Source organism: Cebus imitator, unplaced genomic scaffold, assembly GCF_001604975.1.
Source record: "Cebus imitator isolate Cc_AM_T3 unplaced genomic scaffold, Cebus_imitator-1.0 Scaffold0, whole genome shotgun sequence".
Taxonomy (NCBI): Eukaryota; Metazoa; Chordata; class Mammalia; order Primates; family Cebidae; genus Cebus; species Cebus imitator.
The window spans coordinates 2,460,739-2,477,673 of record NW_016107315.1 but is presented as its reverse complement, the minus strand read 5'-3'; the positions used below and the strand labels follow the sequence as shown (position 1 = coordinate 2,477,673).

The 16,935-nt window shown below is 55.1% G+C and overlaps 2 protein-coding genes across 8 annotated transcripts in view; both read left to right on the top strand.

The window, feature by feature from the left end:
* TEX264 (testis expressed 264, ER-phagy receptor) overlaps window positions 1-1,112 on the top strand; it is a 33,280-nt gene extending 32,168 nt beyond the window's left edge. For all 5 annotated transcript variants that reach the window (XM_017549406.2, XM_037738884.1, XM_017549683.2 and 2 more), the window contains one exon: window positions 517-1,112. In XM_017549406.2, the coding sequence (XP_017404895.1) occupies window positions 517-809 (293 nt within the window). In that variant the 3' untranslated portion in view covers window positions 810-1,112. The remainder of the gene's footprint in view (window positions 1-516) is intronic.
* A 2,644-nt stretch (window positions 1,113-3,756) lies between these two features.
* GRM2 (glutamate metabotropic receptor 2) lies at window positions 3,757-16,158 on the top strand. Of its 3 annotated transcripts, none has more exons than XM_037738764.1 (6): window positions 3,757-3,888; window positions 5,620-6,107; window positions 8,936-9,773; window positions 12,610-13,685; window positions 15,181-15,361; window positions 15,583-16,158. In XM_037738764.1, the coding sequence occupies exons 2-6, from the start codon at window positions 5,658-5,660 to the stop codon at window positions 15,654-15,656; spliced, it is 2,619 nt and encodes an 872-aa protein (XP_037594692.1). In that variant the 5' UTR covers window positions 3,757-3,888; window positions 5,620-5,657; the 3' UTR covers window positions 15,657-16,158. The 3 variants fall into 3 exon arrangements, with proteins under 3 accessions (XP_037594692.1, XP_017404632.1, XP_037594722.1); XM_017549143.2 differs by having other exon boundaries at window positions 5,522-6,107; XM_037738794.1 differs by lacking the exons at window positions 3,757-3,888; window positions 5,620-6,107; window positions 8,936-9,773 and adding an exon at window positions 11,099-11,308.
* Window positions 16,159-16,935: the final 777 nt, after the last annotated feature.

Here is a 16,935-nt window from a genome sequence, read left to right as displayed (position 1 = left end):
GTGGGGGAGGGCTGGAGAGGGGCCTCCTGCTGCATTCTCCAGTCCTCATGCCCTGTGGGTGATGTTCTGTAGCTGGCCCTGGACACATCTCTCTCCAAGCTTGAAATGGGGGTGGGGGGAGGTGGAGGGGACACTACTTGGGTCTCTTTGTTCTACTTCAGCTCCTCACCTCAGGGCTGAGTGGCCCTTAATAAATGTGGGGGAAGGGCAGGCTTTTTGTGGAAGTACAGGGAGCTGAGGCTAATTCAGGGTGGGGAGAGGAGTGCACAGCTGCCTGCTTTCTCCCTTCTTCCTTCCCTCCTTCCTTCCCTCCCTCCTTACCGCTCTTTTCCTCTGCCCTGTCTGTGCAGCCCCAGTCAGGGCAGAGGGCAGAGGGCAGCTGGAGCGAGCCCCCTGAGCCCAGGAGGCTGCGTTATTCATGCATGCGCTGTGTGTGCTGAGTTGCCTCTCCCTGGAGGCCTGGAGGAGGGGGTGGGTTGGTCCTGGCTAACCTGTGCTCCCTTTTCCTGGCCATAGGAGCTGACACGATGAGTGACACGAGTTCCGTGAGCTTGGAGGTGAGCCCTGGCAGCCGGGAGACTTCAGTTGCCACACTGTCACCGGGGGCGAGCAGCCGTGGCTGGGATGATGGTGACACCCGCAGCGAGCACAGTTACAGCGAGTCAGGCGCCAGCGGCTCTTCTTTTGAGGAGCTGGACCTGGAGGGCGAGGGGCGTTTAGGGGAGCCACAGCTGGACCCTGAGACTGAACCCCTGGGGATTACCAAGTGGCCCTGGGAGCCCAGTACCCCTGAGAAGGGCAAGGAGTAATCTGTGGCCTGCACCCTCCTGCAGTGCCATTGCTGAGGAACTGAGGAGACTCTCCAGCAGACTCTCTAGCCCTCTTCCTCCTTCTCCTGGGGGAGGAGGGGTTCCTGAGGGACCTGACTTTCCCTGCACCAGTCCTCTTGCTAAGCCTTCTCCTCACTGCCCTTTTGGCTCCCAGGGCCAAAGAAGCCAGGGACTGTTTTCTGCACCAGCCCCCAGGGCTGCCACCCCTGTTGTGTCTTTTTTTGACTCATATTGGAGCTTCCAGGACCCAGAATAAAGTCAATGATTTACTTGTTTCACTTGGATTTGGGTTGTGTATTTGTTTGTTAGTTCTGCCTTGGTGGGTGGGGGGGGGTCCCATACAGATAGGCTGGGATTGGGCAGGAGCCTCCCCTCCCCAGGACAAGGAATGGCGGGAACATGGCAGGTACCCTGGGGTGTGGGGAGGAGGGGTGTTAGAAATCCTCCATGTCCTTCTCTGTGACCCCAGTGGTCAACTACCCCTCCATTACAGCTGCCAGAGAGCACGCAGAGCCTGGCTTGTGTGAGAGCTGAGCATGGGGCACCTTCCAGGACTCAGGAGTGGGGAGCTCATAGCCCATCTTCGTCTGCCTCCAAGGGATGCCTGTGTCTGTGGCTCTAGTGTGCCTGCACGTGGTACCTCCTTAGCAGGCAAGGCTGTCTCACTGTGCCTGCCAGTGCCTGTGTACCTGTGTGTATGCATGTGTACCCACGCTCATGCATTTGGCTCTGTAACCACGGATGGGGCTGCTTGGGTGAAGCTGTGCCCAGGTGAGCATCAGGGTGTGATTGTAGCTGAGCATGGCTCTGTCTGTGTGGATGGCTGTGCTTTGTGTCTGTGTATGGTTGAATTATAGGAGCATGTGAGGCTGGCTTAACAGCATCTCTTTGGGGGCTTTGTCCATATACAGCTGTGTGTGGCTGTGCATGTACAGCTGTGTGTATGGTGATGTTCATGATGTTCATGTATAAAGCTATGTGTTTTGCTATGTGTCTGCTCTATCCAGTTGTGTATCCATGATTATGGCCGTGCATGTGTGGCCATGTCTTGGTCTACAGCTGTTTGTGCCATGTCTATGTGAGCAGCTGTATATACGTGGCTGTGTCCACATGTTTAGTGGTGTGTAGGCATGGTCACATGTTCGTAGGGGCAAGGGTGTGCCCATTTGTATTATGGCTGTTTGCAAGTATAGCTGTATGTGGTTGCATGTTTACATGTACTATATATGTGGCTATGTCCACATGTACAACTGTGTGTAAGGCTGGGTGTTACGTCCTCATCTGTGTGCACAGCTGGGAGTGGTAGCTGTCTAGCCATGTGTAACTGTATGTCCAGGTGCTGTGATTGTGCAGCTTGTTTGCTGTAGGCCATATCATGGGCTTTTCGGGCTGGTGCTGTACATAGCCATATCTGTGTATACAGCCCCATGCCTTTTGTGAGGCTGGTGTGTTGAGCTGGCTGGGAGTGTGACTGGGAGGAGTGTGTGACTCCTTACCTCAGCACCCTCCTGCTGTCAACCCCTCCTCTCCAGGGGCCTGGCCCATCGCTCACCTACCCTAGGAAGTGGTTGCTCTGAGGCAGCCAGAGAGGGTGAGAGCAGCTGGTGGCAGAGTTGGAGGTGGAAGACAGCATGTCTGTCTCCTGCTGCCACTTGGTCTCCTGTTAGTGATGGAGCTTGTGTTTATTTGGGTTTGATGTGTCTGTTTTGTTTCAAAGCTGTATTCTTTCCACAGCAGTGGGACACCGGGTTTCTGTGTCCAGGGAAAAGGCTTATCCTTGGTGATCATCTCTGCCCCCCTGCGGACTGCTACTTGCACATGTGGGGGTGTATGCTTGAGGAGTCTGGGCCTGGCATGTTCATTAGCATGTATCTGAGCTGGCCTTACTTCCACCAACACCTGTGGAGGAAAGGGCAGTGTCAGGGGAATGTGTGTAGGGATGCCATGCCCCTTGGCACTTGTTAAGTATGTGTACATGTTAGGGCAGATAGTACAGGCTCTTTAATCCCCATTCCTTCAGCACAGTCTGGCACTACAGCTTACCCACTACCTTCTAACCAGGGGTGTCCTTCCCCATCCTGCTGTGGGAGGGAAAAGTCAAGAGCATCTTCTCAGAGCTGTCCTCCCTCTGCTTGGTCTCCAGCTCTCCCTCCTACGCAGCAGCCAGTTCCAGAAGTCTTTCCCCAGGCCCCTCCCCTTCCAAATCCCCCTGCCATCCCTAGCACTCCCTCAGGGTTGACCCTAGTACTTGGTTCTGAAGCCCCTCCCTGCAGGTTGCTATCTCCTTGCCTAAATACGCTTTTTACATGGGAGTAAAAGGGTGGCAGGTTTAAAGGGCATCTGCAGGAAGGAAGGGGAGCCCCATTCTCCTCTGACCTCCCCTTTCCCCAATCTTTTCCTCCTAATGAGGCTCCAGCTCAGGCTCCAGCTCTCACAAGGGGCTGAGGACACATGCCCCCACCTCAGGCCTGGGATGTGGACCCAGCTGAAGTCATTGGGTGGGGAGAATAGACTCTACCTGTTTCCCACGTGCCCATTTACCTATCCCCCGGAGTTACCCGTTGATGCTAGGGCCAGCTCCTCCACTCTGCAGTAGCACTATGTGCACCTGTTGGGGCGCAGTGACCTTCCTCACCCTGTGCCCCGTGGCATTCCCCCTTCCCCCACCTGTACTATCTAGGTGGTAGTCTGATAATGGGGCAGAGTGGGCCACCAAGCACCTGCTCCAGCAAAGACGGAGAGCGCTCGGAGATTCAGCACCACGAGGTGGACAGTTCCAGGCCCGGAGGTCCCAAGAAAAGCGGGAGCCTGGAGGGTCCAGAGGCTGGAGGAGGCTGGGTTGGGAGCCGGAGACCCGGAGTCGGAGTCGGGAGGAATGGAGGAGGGGCTGGGGGCGGGCCGGGGCCGGGGGCGGGGCGGGCCGCGATTGAAAGCGGCGGGGCGAGCGGGCGGGCGGAGAGTGCAGAGCCAGCTAGCAAGCGAGCGAGCGGGAGCCAAAGCCTAGCGCCCCCCGCCCGCTGCACTCCGACTCTCTCCGCGCCAGAGCCGAGCGCACCAGGTAGGGTGAGCCGGTGGTGCCGCTGCTACCGCTGCCGACCCTTTTGGCCCTAACCTCACGTCCCAGGACCCCGCGGGCCCTTGAGTTGTGGGGCGCCCATGCTGGGGTGTCCAGACAGCGCCTGGGAGCTCCGGGAAGCGGGAAGACGGCCCCAGGCGTCCCGCCTTTATTCCCCAGAAAACGCACGCTCCGAATCGCGCTTCCCCGTTCCTCCTGCTCCAACGTCCTCTGGTCCTTCTTTCTGTCTGTGCTTCCGTCTTTGTCTCCACCTCTCAGGCTCGTTCTCTCCCTGCCCAGATTTTGTGGCCCAGGTCCCTGCCTGCCTGACTCCGGGTTTCTGTCCCCTTCTTGCCTCTAAGCTTCCGTCTGGGCCTCCCCTGTGGGAGGCTTGCGACTTGACCAGTTTTGGCCTCAGCCCCCATCTGGGTCCCAGTCCCCATCTGTGCTGGTCTTCCTCCCTGCAGTTCGCTTGCCTGCGTGAGCTGCTTCTTTCCTGATCCCCAGAGGAGCCCAGTACCCCTGCCCTGGGGAGCTGAGGGAGCAAAGTGAGGAGCCTCAGCCTCTGTGGCCAGCACATGGGGTCCTTGAATTAGTTGCTGCCCATCTTCAAACTCAGTTTCCTTTCCTGTTCTGAGGAAAGAGGTATAGCCCTCTCCCAGCCTTTCCAAGCCTGTGTGATTGTGAGAGCCTTTGTGGGGTGTGTTTGGGAAGGCAACTGGAGTACAAATGATAGGCTGCAGCGGGGAAGAGACAGGGAGGAGGTGTCTTAGGGCCATGGCTAGGGTGGGCAGGTCTCTGAAGCTGAGGATGGGGAGATTGGAAATGGTGACTTTCTCTGCTGGGTTTGAAGTGAAGAGAAAACAAAGGCACAAAGTCTTAAACAGCATTCTACATAGAGCTAGGGAGTCCCACACTCACACCTTCAGCACTGTTTGGAGACTCTATCCCCCAACCCTCACACACACATACGTGAATATCTGCTTGCCCTGTTGACTTAGGACCTTTGACCACTTGGGTACCCTCCCTGGGGCCAGCCTTTCTACCTTGCTGTCTCATTCCCAGGGCTTAGGGTCTCTATCCCTTCTTCAGTTAGGACACTGTGGGGATGGCTTTTTAAGAACCAAAGGCTAGGACTCTTGGGTGTTTACATAGGCTCCAGTCTCCCCATGGGTTGGAGACTGTCCCTTAGAGATTCTTCCCTGATGGGTCCTTCTGTCTGGAAATCCAAGGCTCAGGATGGAGACCTCTGAGTTTGCAACTCTGACATAGACTATTCCAAAGGTACTGGCCTCGTGGTCCTAGGAAGTTTGTGCTGGTCTTGGACACCCTTTGATTTACAGAGGGGTGAGCATCGGCTGGGGTCTCCTGTCCTCTGCCTGGGCCTTCACTCTTTACATCCCTCTCTGCTGCTGATTTTGGTAGGGGACTAGGGCCAATCTCTTGCCCATCTGAGACCAGGGCTGAGAGACAGGCCCAGGGGAGTCCCAGGAGCTTCTCAGCCTAGTTAATGACACCCTGTCCCTGTCTCCTGAGTACCTAGGACAGGGGATTGGGGGGAGGCGGAGTCAGAAGGGGCAGCTGCTCTCAGGTTCCACTTTTCCTGGTCTGTTTGTCTATCTTTCTATCTCTGCAGGAGCTGGGTCCCTTCTCATCTCTCTTCTTGTCTGTCCTTTCCTGGTCCCTGATTCCTCTGCTATTTGCCTTTGCTGCTTCTAATCTCATCCCCTGGAGACCCAGGTCTGCTGGACCCTGTCATCCCCTTTGGGGCCATGGGATCGCTGCTTGGGCTCCTGGCACTGCTGCTGCTGTGGGGCGCTGTGGCTGAGGGCCCAGCCAAGAAGGTGCTGACCATGGAGGGAGACTTGGTGCTGGGTGGGCTGTTCCCAGTGCACCAGAAGGGTGGCCCGGCAGAGGACTGCGGTCCTGTCAATGAGCACCGTGGCATCCAGCGCCTGGAGGCCATGCTTTTTGCACTGGACCGCATCAACCGTGACCCGCACCTGCTGCCTGGCGTGCGCCTGGGTGCACATATCCTCGACAGTTGCTCCAAGGACACACACGCCCTGGAGCAGGCACTGGACTTTGTGCGTGCCTCACTTAGCCGTGGTGCCGATGGCTCACGCCACATCTGCCCTGATGGCTCTTACGCCACCCATGGTGATGCTCCCACTGCCATCACTGGTGTGATTGGCGGCTCCTACAGTGATGTCTCCATCCAGGTATGTGGAGGTCCCCCAAGTGGGGGCTAGGGAGGGAGGCCAGAGGTGGTGACCCAGAATTCCTGCTGGAAAGGGGTTCAGGGCTGCTGTGCATTGGAAGGGAAACTAGAAGCTTCCTTGCAGTAGCTTTTACAGAAGCTAAGAAAGTGCCCCAATCACATAATGGCGGTTGATTTTTAGAGACTGTGCAAGAGAACATCTTACTCCCACTCCCACTACACACACACACACACACACACACACACACACCCTTACCCTTGATGTTAAACAGCCCTGAGGGGCCTCATAGCCAGGTCTCTGGAGTCAGACTTCTGGGTTTGAATCCTGGCTCTCCCAGTTACTAACTGCATGTTATTTCTCTTTTCTGTGTCACAGTTTCTTCCTTATAAAATCGGATTCACAACACTTTTTTTTTTTTTGAGACAGAGTATCACTCTGTCTCCCAGGCTGGAGTGCAATGGCGTGATCTTGGCTCACTGCAACCTCTGCCTCCCGGGTTCAAGCGATTCTCCTGCTTCAGCCTACCAAATAGCTGGGATTATAGGCGAATGCCACCACGCCCAGCTAATTTTTGTATTTTTAGTAGAGACAGAGTTTCACCATGTTGGTCAGGCTGGTCTCAAACTCCTGACTCCAGGTGATCCACCCACTCAGCCTCCTAAAGTGCTGGGATTACAGGCATGTGCCATTGTGCCTGGCCCATAAGGCTTTCTACTTTTAGGTTTACCATGGAAATTTAATGAGTTGATCCATGCACAATACGTATCAGGGGGCCTGGAAAGTCATAAGGGCACAGTTGATATTAGCTGCTATTATTTTTAAACTATGTTATGGATGAGGAAACCAAGGCTCAGAGAGAGAGAGAGGTGGGCCACATTCAAGGCAGTGGTGGAGGGGAGCTATGGAATCGGCTCTGGGCCAAGGGCCTCTCCTGATTTGTCAGATCATCTCTGCCTGAATTGGAGAGTGGTAGCCAGATAGATAGAAGCCAGGAGTGGCCAGAGGAAAGAATCAGGGTAGGGGAGTCAGGAGGAAGATAAACAGAATGTGTGTCGGGCGAGGGTACTAGAGAGTCTTCAGGGGCACAGGATTTGAGGGGGTGGGAAGGGTGGGGAGCCAGCTTCCCTGCCCTCTGCCTCCTACTCTCCTACAGGGGCCAGAAGAGGGTGCCCTGTGGCTCAGCTTCAGCAGAGGCTGCTGGCCTCACTGACACCCCTCTGCTGCTTGCAGGGCTGTGCCCAGCTGTGATCCTCTTACTCTCTGGGTCCTAGCTCTCACTCAGATTCCCACTTGCCAAGTGCCCAGCACAGGCTGCTGGAAAATGTGGCTGGAGCTAGGATCAAGGCTGGGGGACATAAGGTAGGCCTTGGCTGGGCCTCAGCTTCCTTTAGGAGAGTGACTGAGGCCATTGCCATCAAGGAGAGGGACAGGCACCCTGTCCTGAAACAGTTGTTCAGGAGAAATGGAGCAGAAGGAGGAAACAGAATCCTGGAGTCAGCTTCTGGCCTGGGTTTGGGGAGGCCTGGCGGCTCCATCCACTGCTGGGCGTAGATTGTCTGTCCTGCTAGTTTTAGTCACTGGAGAAGGCTAGGCAGCAGCCTGGGAAGATGTCGCTATGCGAGCATCTACATCTGCAGCCCTGGGTGGGGGCAGGGATGAGTGGGCGGCCTCCTACCTGCTGCTGTCTTCCAGGGCCTCTGCTGATGTCTTCTCCACAGTACTCTTTAGGGCCCATGCATTTATCTCTAGGAGTCCAGTCATCTCCTTGCCATCCTGAGCTGCCTGCCTCCTGGAGCAGGGCCCATGCCTCTGCAGCGGTCTGCTTCTCCCTTGTCCTGATCAACACAAGGCTAGCCCGTCATCCATAGGCTGCACCTGCCTGTCAATATTTCCCCTCATGACTACTCCTTCTCTCTTGCCCATGTCTCTGTCATCTTCCCTTTGCCAGGCACTGTGGCCTCCCATGCATGATCATTTTTTTTTTATCCTCTCAGCAGGCTTGTGGGGCAGGGATGTGAAACCGAGGCTCAGGGAGATTTGCCAACTCTAGGGGCCCAAAGGTAGAACGTGTGGGAGGGGAAGAGACGTTGAGCCCTAGACTGTCAGAGCCATAGCCTGTATCCTGTTGCAACACAGGACTCATCCCTGTGCTGTAGAATCTGGGTCATGCTCTGCTTTCACCTACCCACCCTCTACGAGGCCCTTGGCTGGATCCCACTCCTGTGGGACCTGAGGGTGGTCAATGGGGTGCCTGGCAGTCAGTGGTAGATCAGGAACCTTGTTTATTTAAGACTAGGTATCCAGTGGAGACCAAGCCTTGGACTATTAGGGTTATGGGACCCTGAGATCTGGGTCTTTCTTCTTAGGGGTACCTTTTCCTTCTTTCTGTATCATTCAGTCAGATTGATTCTGGGGAAGGGCTACCTACCCTCAAATAGGTAGAGAACAGAGGAGCCCCGAGCAGCCAGATGCCATCTCGTGCCTCCCTCTGCCCCGGTGTAGACAGGTGCCAATCTCCCTCAACCCAGGCCTTCCCTTGACCCCCTGCCATGTATTTAAAAGGGGTTGGCAGAGGGGATCAAGTGTGGCTCATGACCCTGGTGTCTCAGCCCTGGGTCGGTCTTCTCTCTCTCAGCCCTTCGGAAGAGAGAAAAAACTCCCTACCCCAGAAAGAAGACTGTCAAGTCAGGGTGCAGGCCTGTAGAGAGAAGCCCTTAGGGCTGAGCCTGCAGACACTTGACACTAAGACCTGCTAGCTGTGTGGGGGTGCACCTGTCTCTAGCATTTGACCCAGCCTCTGATCTTTGCCTTCTCTACCTCTCCCCCAGGTGGCCAACCTCTTGCGGCTATTTCAGATCCCGCAGATCAGCTATGCCTCCACCAGTGCCAAGCTGAGTGACAAGTCACGCTATGACTACTTTGCCCGCACAGTGCCCCCTGATTTCTTCCAAGCCAAGGCCATGGCTGAGATTCTCCGCTTCTTCAACTGGACCTATGTGTCCACTGTGGCATCTGAGGGCGACTATGGTGAGACAGGCATTGAGGCCTTTGAGCTAGAGGCTCGTGCCCGCAACATCTGCGTGGCCACCTCGGAGAAAGTGGGCCGTGCCATGAGCCGCGTGGCCTTTGAGGGCGTGGTGCGAGCCCTGTTGCAGAAGCCCAGTGCCCGCGTGGCTGTCCTGTTCACCCGTTCTGAGGATGCCCGGGAGCTGCTTGCTGCCAGCCAGCGCCTCAACGCCAGCTTCACCTGGGTGGCCAGTGATGGCTGGGGGGCCCTGGAGAGTGTGGTGGCCGGCAGTGAGAGGGCTGCCGAGGGTGCCATCACCATCGAGCTGGCCTCCTACCCCATCAGTGACTTTGCCTCCTACTTCCAGAGCCTGGACCCTTGGAACAACAGCCGGAACCCCTGGTTCCGCGAATTCTGGGAGCAGAGGTTCCGCTGTAGCTTCCGGCAGCGAGACTGTGCAGCCCACTCTCTACGGGCCGTGCCCTTTGAGCAGGAGTCCAAGATCATGTTTGTGGTCAATGCAGTGTATGCCATGGCCCATGCGCTGCACAACATGCACCGTGCCCTCTGCCCCAACACCACCCGGCTCTGTGACGCCATGCGGCCAGTCAATGGGCGCCGCCTCTACAAGGACTTTGTGCTCAACGTCAAGTTTGATGGTAATGGTGCTGGCCACTGGTCTGCTGGCTGTCAGAGGATGAGGGGAAGCAGGTCTTCAGGTTCCATTCCTTTGCTAAGGAAACAGTATAGTGAAAGTAAAGGACTCACCCAGGGGTGGCTGGCATCAGAGCCAGAACAAGGATGCTAGGCAGAGAGGACTCCAACTGAAGCAGGGGCTGAGGGTTCAATTTCTTCCAGAGAGTAGACCCCTGGCCTGGTCCTGCCATTTTGAGGGTCTCTGGCTCCTCCCTGGGCCTTGCCTTCTACCTTCTGTCTCCTTATCTTGCCAGGGGTGGAGACCAGGAGACTTCAAGCAGCCCATTCTCAGGCAGCAGTGAGAGTCAGAATCAGTCTGCCTTGAGGGTGAGCATCAGGATGACACTCTCTATTCAGGAAAAATGTCTCTTTCTTTCCTTCCTTCTGTCCTTCCTTCCTTCCTTCCTTTCTTTCTTCTTTCCTTCTTCTTTCTTTTTTCTTTATTTCTCTCTTTCTTTCTCCTCTCTCTCCCTCCCACTCTTTCTCTTTCTCTCCTCCCTCCCTTCTTTCTTCCTTCCTCCCTTCCTCCCTCCCTCCCTCCTTCCTCCTTTCTTTCTTTCTCTTTCTTTTTTCTCTCTCTTTCCACTCTCTCTCTTTCTCTCCCACCTGTTCTTTCTCTCTTTCTCTTTCTTTTTCTCTCCTTCCTCCCTCCCTATTTCCTTCCTTCCTTTCTCTCTTTCCCTTCTCACCCTTTCTCTCTCTCTTTCTCCCTCTCTCTCTCTCTTTTTTCTCTTTCTCTCCCTCCTTCCTCCCTCCCTCTTTCCCTCCCCTTCCTTCCTTCCTTTCTTTCTTCTTTCTCTCTCTTTATTTCTTTCTTCTTTCTCTTTCAATGGTGTCTCACTATATTGCCCAGGTTGCAGTGCAGTGGCTATTCACAGATTCACAGGCACAATACAGCCTCCAACTCCTGGTCTCAAGCAATCCTCCTGCCTCAGCCTCCCGAGTAGCTAGGATGACAGGCATGTAGCACTGCACCTAGCTTCAGGGAAAATTTCTTTTTTTTTTTTTTTTTTTGAGACGCAGTTTTGCTCTTGTTACCCAGGCTGGACTGCAATGGCACGATCTCGGCTCACCGCAACCTCCGCCTCCTGGGTTCAGGAAATCGCCCTGCCTCAGCCTCCTGAGTAGCTAGGATTACAGGCACGTGCCACCATGCCCAGCTAATTTTTTGTATTTTTAGTAGAGACAGGGTTTCACCACGTTGACCAGGATGGTCTCGATCTCTTGACCTCGTGATCCACCCGCCTCGGCCTCCCACAGTGCTGGGATTACAGGCTTGAGCCACCGCGCCCGGCCCTTCAGGGAAAATTTCTATTCCTAGTCTTGGTTTTCCACTCAAGATGGCCTGAAAGTCTCCCAAAATCAAAAGTTATTTTAATAAAAGTGCCAGGTTTAAGAGAAATGAGTGCTGTAGATCATCACTGTGCTTCAGGAAGAATCACCGTGGGAACAGTGGGAGACAAAGCTTGGAAGCCCTGGCCCAGGGTTAAGATGAAGAGTAATTCCAACAGAACTGACATTCAGACTTATGCTACAATCAGGGTAGGGGTTAGGGTTGGACTCGGGTCCGATTGGGTTGTTAGAGCAAGGCTAAATTCAGCCTGTTTGGCTTGGGTGGAATTTATGGTAGGGCTAGAGTTGGATTTTGAGAACTTTGAGGCTGAGTAGAAAGAGTAGGTGCTTGAGGGGACCTGGGTTTGAATCTAGTCTGCGCTATTCACTCTCTGGTCCTTAAGCATGTCTTCTGCTTTCTTGAACTCTGATTTCTCACTGGGGCTGGGGATGGTTGTAAATCCTGGCTAGTGCCTGGCTGGGAGATGTGAGGTTCACAGGGGATGAAGTAGGGGTGGAGAGAGGAAGTGATTTTCCAGCCACTGAGCACATTCTGGTGAATGGCAGTGGTTGCAGGTGACCACTGAGGTTGGGATTCAGTTTGCACCAGGGTGGCTGTTAGAACTGGGGGTGCTGCTCCATGTTCTCACTCATAGGTGGGTGTTGAACAATGAGAACATGTGAACTCATGGAGAGCAGCATCACACACTGGGGGCAGTTGTGGGGAGGTAGGGGAGGGACAGCGGGGAGTGGGGAGGGTAGGGGGGTGGGGAGGGATAACATAGGGAGAAATGCTGGATATAGTATACACCTAAAGTAAAATAAAGAAAAAAAACTTAGTAGAACTCCTCACTACCTAATACTATAATGCTGCATTAGTAATGCTATTCTTTATAACTAGTATTAGGTATAGTATTTTAATATTTAAAAATAAAAAAAAACTTTTAAAATAAAAGGTGTCTTTAAGTAAATAATAATAATAAAAAGAACTGGGGGTGCTGGAGCCAGAGTTGTTGTTAGGGTTAGTGGGGACAGGATTGGAACTGAGACTGGGTTTAGCCTTAGCGCTGAGTCTGGGGAGAGGGCTGTGGTGTATGTTTTGATGAAGTTGGGATTTAGGGCCTGGGTTGGAAAGTGTTAGATAGTACTAAAGCTGAATTTGGGGAGTCATGGTTGGGAGCTGATGTGGGCCTTAGGTTTTTGGAGATGTCTGGGCTTTAAGGCTGGGATTACATTTGGCATTTAGGGTTGGGGTTTGATGTTGGAGTTTAGGGGTAAGATTTTGTTGTCATCTCTCCTTTAGAAAAATGACTGGGGTCAAGACAGGATTTAGTTTTGGGTTAAGGATTGGAAGGGCTAGTGGTGGCCTTAGCTCTGGCGGTTGGGTTCCATGTTAGGGTGGATGTTGAGGTCACATCAGGGTAGCACACCAGTCTAACCTTCTCTTTCTTCCCTCCCCCATCCTAGCCCCCTTTCGTCCAGCTGACACCCACAATGAGGTTCGCTTTGACCGCTTTGGTGATGGTATTGGCCGCTACAACATCTTCACCTATCTACGTGCAGGTGGTGGGCGCTATCGCTACCAGAAGGTGGGCTACTGGGCAGAAGGCTTGACTCTGGACACCAGCCTCATCCCATGGGCCTCACCCTTAGCCGGCCCCCTGCCTGCCTCTCGCTGCAGTGAGCCCTGCCTCCGGAATGAGGTGAAGAGTGTGCAGCCGGGCGAGGTCTGCTGCTGGCTCTGCATCCCGTGCCAGCCCTATGAGTACCGATTAGACGAATTCACCTGTGCCGATTGTGGCCTAGGCTACTGGCCCAATGCCAGCCTGACTGGCTGCTTCGAACTGCCCCAGGAGTACATCCGCTGGGGCGACGCCTGGGCCTTGGGTCCCGTCACCATCGCCTGCCTGGGTGCCCTGGCCACCCTCTTTGTGCTGGGTGTCTTCGTGCGGCACAATGCCACACCAGTGGTCAAGGCCTCGGGCCGGGAGCTCTGCTACATCCTGCTGGGCGGTGTCTTCCTCTGCTACTGCATGACCTTCGTCTTCATTGCCAAGCCATCCACGGCAGTGTGTACCTTACGGCGTCTTGGTTTGGGGACTGCCTTCTCTGTCTGCTACTCAGCTCTGCTCACCAAGACCAACCGCATTGCACGCATCTTTGGTGGGGCCCGGGAGGGTGCCCAGAGGCCACGCTTCATCAGTCCTGCCTCACAGGTGGCCATCTGCCTGGCGCTTATCTCAGGCCAGCTGCTCATTGTGGTCGCCTGGCTGGTGGTGGAGGCGCCGGGCACAGGCAAGGAGACTGCTCCCGAACGGCGGGAGGTGGTGACGCTGCGCTGCAACCACCGCGATGCAAGTATGCTGGGCTCTCTGGCCTACAATGTGCTCCTCATCGCACTCTGCACGCTTTACGCCTTCAAGACTCGCAAGTGCCCCGAAAACTTCAATGAGGCCAAGTTCATTGGCTTCACCATGTACACCACCTGCATCATCTGGCTGGCATTCCTGCCCATCTTCTACGTCACCTCCAGTGACTACCGGGTGAGCTACCTGCTCCGGAGGGAGGTGGGACACCAGACCCTCTGTTTCCTGGTATCTTATTTAATCTACTGGTAGCTCTGGGGCTCCAAGAGGTTAAATGGCTGCTCAGGGGACAACAGCTTGTGTGGATCCAAAGGGAAAGGTGGGAGGGCTGAAAAGGGCCTAGGGAAATGCCCAGGGAGATGGGGAACTCGAGTTAGAGAGAGCTGAGATTTCAGGACTTGCATGTCATCCTTTATCCTGGGAGGAGATGGGGGTACAGAAATATGTTCAAATGAACAGGGTTCTGCCCTGCTCCACTGAGGGGTCAGCTGCAGAAGGGGTTGAGAGATGAAGCCAGGGAAGACAGGAAAGATAAAGCAAGGTGGGCAGGGGAGGAGGTCCAGGGCGAAGAGTTGAGGAAAGCTAAAGCAGGTGAAAATTGTTCCCCCATTGGTGGCTTCTGAGCAAATTTGTTTCCAACTGGCACCGTGTCTCAATGGGTGTCCCCAGCTCCAAGGGGCAATGGCTACTTCAGATAGGGTGGTCAGGGAAGCTCCCTCAGAGGAGGTGACAGGTGAGCTGTGTTCTGAATAAGAGGATCATCTTGGTTAATCTTCACGACTTCAGTAAGCTCCATGGCTCTCCCGTTTTACAGATGAAGAAACAGAGACTCAGGGAGGTTCAATCCCTTGCCCAAGGTCACTCAGCTTTGGAGTGCAGAGCAGGGTCTGAACTGCAGGAAAATTGAGGTGAAAGCCCCGGCAAAGGCCCCTTCCCCAGGACAGAGGTGTGGTGGCACAGTGCTGGGGGCCAGGAACAGTGGGCTTGGCTGCTCTGCTTGCACCTGCTGGGCCACCTGCTTGGGTGGAGGAGGTCAGGGCTGGGGAGGGACTCTGCTCTGACTCAGCCTGCATTTGCATATGATTTGCATTTGCATGCCAATCATAGGCAGCTAAGGACTTACCTGGGACACACAACATACCCACACATGCATGGACACACACACTTGTACACACACACTAGCCACGTGTATGCATGCACATACACATATCCTACATACACACATTCCCTGGCACAACTGGCACACATACACTCTTCTTCCTGCCAACAAACGAATCCATAGCCATGCACCCTACACTCACACACACATACGCTCATGCAGATGCCTGCAGAAATTCACCACCCACATACATGCACCTACACAGATACACACACACACCTACATGCATGCACTCCATACCTGCACCCCTCTCAAGTGCACACCCTCTAGTGCATACACGCACCCCTGCATGTTCTCCCCTTCAGCTGGGACTCTGGTCTCCCTGGGAAAATGGTCTGGGTCTGATGCTGAGACTGTGCCCAACTTTTCTAGCAATGCTTTGGGACCTGGCAAATGGATCATAGCCCAGTGTTTGATGCTTAGTCTCCCCCACTTCCTCCCCCACAGCCCAGGCAGGGGGTCCTGGGGTCAGGCCCGGGTCTTGACCTGTGCCTGCCCACTCACCCATCGCAGGTACAGACCACCACCATGTGCGTGTCGGTCAGCCTCAGTGGCTCCGTGGTGCTCGGCTGCCTCTTTGCGCCCAAGCTGCACATCATCCTCTTCCAGCCGCAGAAGAACGTGGTTAGCCACCGGGCGCCCACCAGCCGCTTTGGCAGTGCTGCTGCCAGGGCCAGCTCTGGCCTCGGCCAAGGTCAGTGTCCTAAGCAGCCGTCTCCACCTGTTCCCCTCTCCCTGCCCAGCTCCTTGGGTTGCCAAGCTCTCTTATCTGGGGCTGAGGTTCCCCCCAAATGACACTGGCAGGAGAGGGTGGGAGAGGGTAGGGGAGGCTCCCCTCATAGCCCTGCTTACCCACTGCCTGCCCTCCATGGAGGACCTTGGGGTTGGCCCCAACCTCTGGCTTCCTTTTCTTAGGGTCTGGCTCCCAGTTTGTCCCCACTGTTTGCAATGGCCATGAGGTGGTGGACTCGACAACATCATCGCTTTGAAGACCCCATACTCCTGCTCTGACATGGCTCCCCCCCACAACCCAATGCAGACCCGTGTCCAGGGCCAGGAGGAAGTTGGCTGGAGCACTGCAATAATTTATTGCCCACCCTATGTCTGCCCCCAGAGTCACTTAGCCACCTCCTTACCCCAACTCTTCAGACTCAGAAGTCAGGGGCCTTGGCCGGGAGCCTCTGCAGTGGCCACCAACTGCCCTTGTAGCTGTGTTTCCTCCTGGCCAGGCCTATGGAGAGGAGCAAGCCAGGGTCCACTCTGCCCTGGACCAGAGTGGCTGAGGACGGCAGGCCCCAATCCTAACCAGCAAAGGTGCTTCCAGCCCAGCCCCTCCCCTCTTCCCCATCTAGGGCCTTTTTTATTTTTTATATAAGTTATTCTGGGATGGGGAGGGTGGTTATCGTGGGGGCTGCCCCTCCCCCTGCACAGTAGTTTGTCCTGTGGTTTATTTTGTATTACCTATAAATAAAGTGTCTTTATTTTAAAAAATCACTCTTTGCCTTTGTCTCAGCAAGGCCCCTGACACCCTCCACAGCCTCGCAGCCATCATTTTGCTAGTGTTTAAACGTAAACTCTGCTCTGCCTGATGTTAGGACCTGTCTGCCACCAAGACAGACCCAGTCCTGCCTGGTGGGAAGATGGAAAATGAATGAGCCATCCTCCCTTAAAAGGAGCCTCTGCAGACTGGCCCAAGCATCCTGGGGTCAGGGTGGGGGATTTAAATGGATAGAGATGAATGAACAGGCTCATCTGACACTCTGGGGCTTTCCCTGGGGACCCGGCCTCCAGGATGGTGTGGGCAATGGAGCAGGAGGGGCAGCTGGCTGTGGCCTCCGTGAATGGTGGGCTTTTCCACAGCTGGCCAGCCTGGCACTGGCTCCTCCAAATGCATGGAACCACGCCGAGCATTTGGTGCAGAGGGAACCAAGAGGAGGCATGGACTGAACGTTGCCTGTTCACATGGCACTTACAAAGGCAGAACGAGCTTGTGGGGAGAGGGGGTGGGTGAAGCAGGGAGGGCAGAGGCGGAGCAGCTGGAGACACCATCTGCTGTCAGGCCCAGAAGGAAGCCTTTCTCCAGTCCCAGGGAGGAGCTCTGGCCTGGTGGGCCTGTTGGGGAGCCCAGAGCCCTTGGGCATCTCCGGAATTTGCTGTCTGGGCTCACCAGCAGAGGGCGCCAAGGTACATGGCTCTGGCCTGGCGACCGCTGCCCTCCTGTGGCCTAGGAGGCAATGGGCAGCGAACCGGAAAACAGCAGCTTCTGGG

Coding starts and splice junctions, on each gene's coding strand:
- GRM2 (XM_037738764.1), top strand. CDS start 5,658: ATGGGATCGCTGCTTGGGCTCCTGGCACTGCTGCTGCTGTGGGGCGCT. Junction 9,774..12,609: donor GCTCAACGTCAAGTTTGATG/GTAATGGTGCTG, acceptor CCCCCATCCTAG/CCCCCTTTCGTCCAGCTGAC. Junction 13,686..15,180: donor TCACCTCCAGTGACTACCGG/GTGAGCTACCTG, acceptor CACCCATCGCAG/GTACAGACCACCACCATGTG.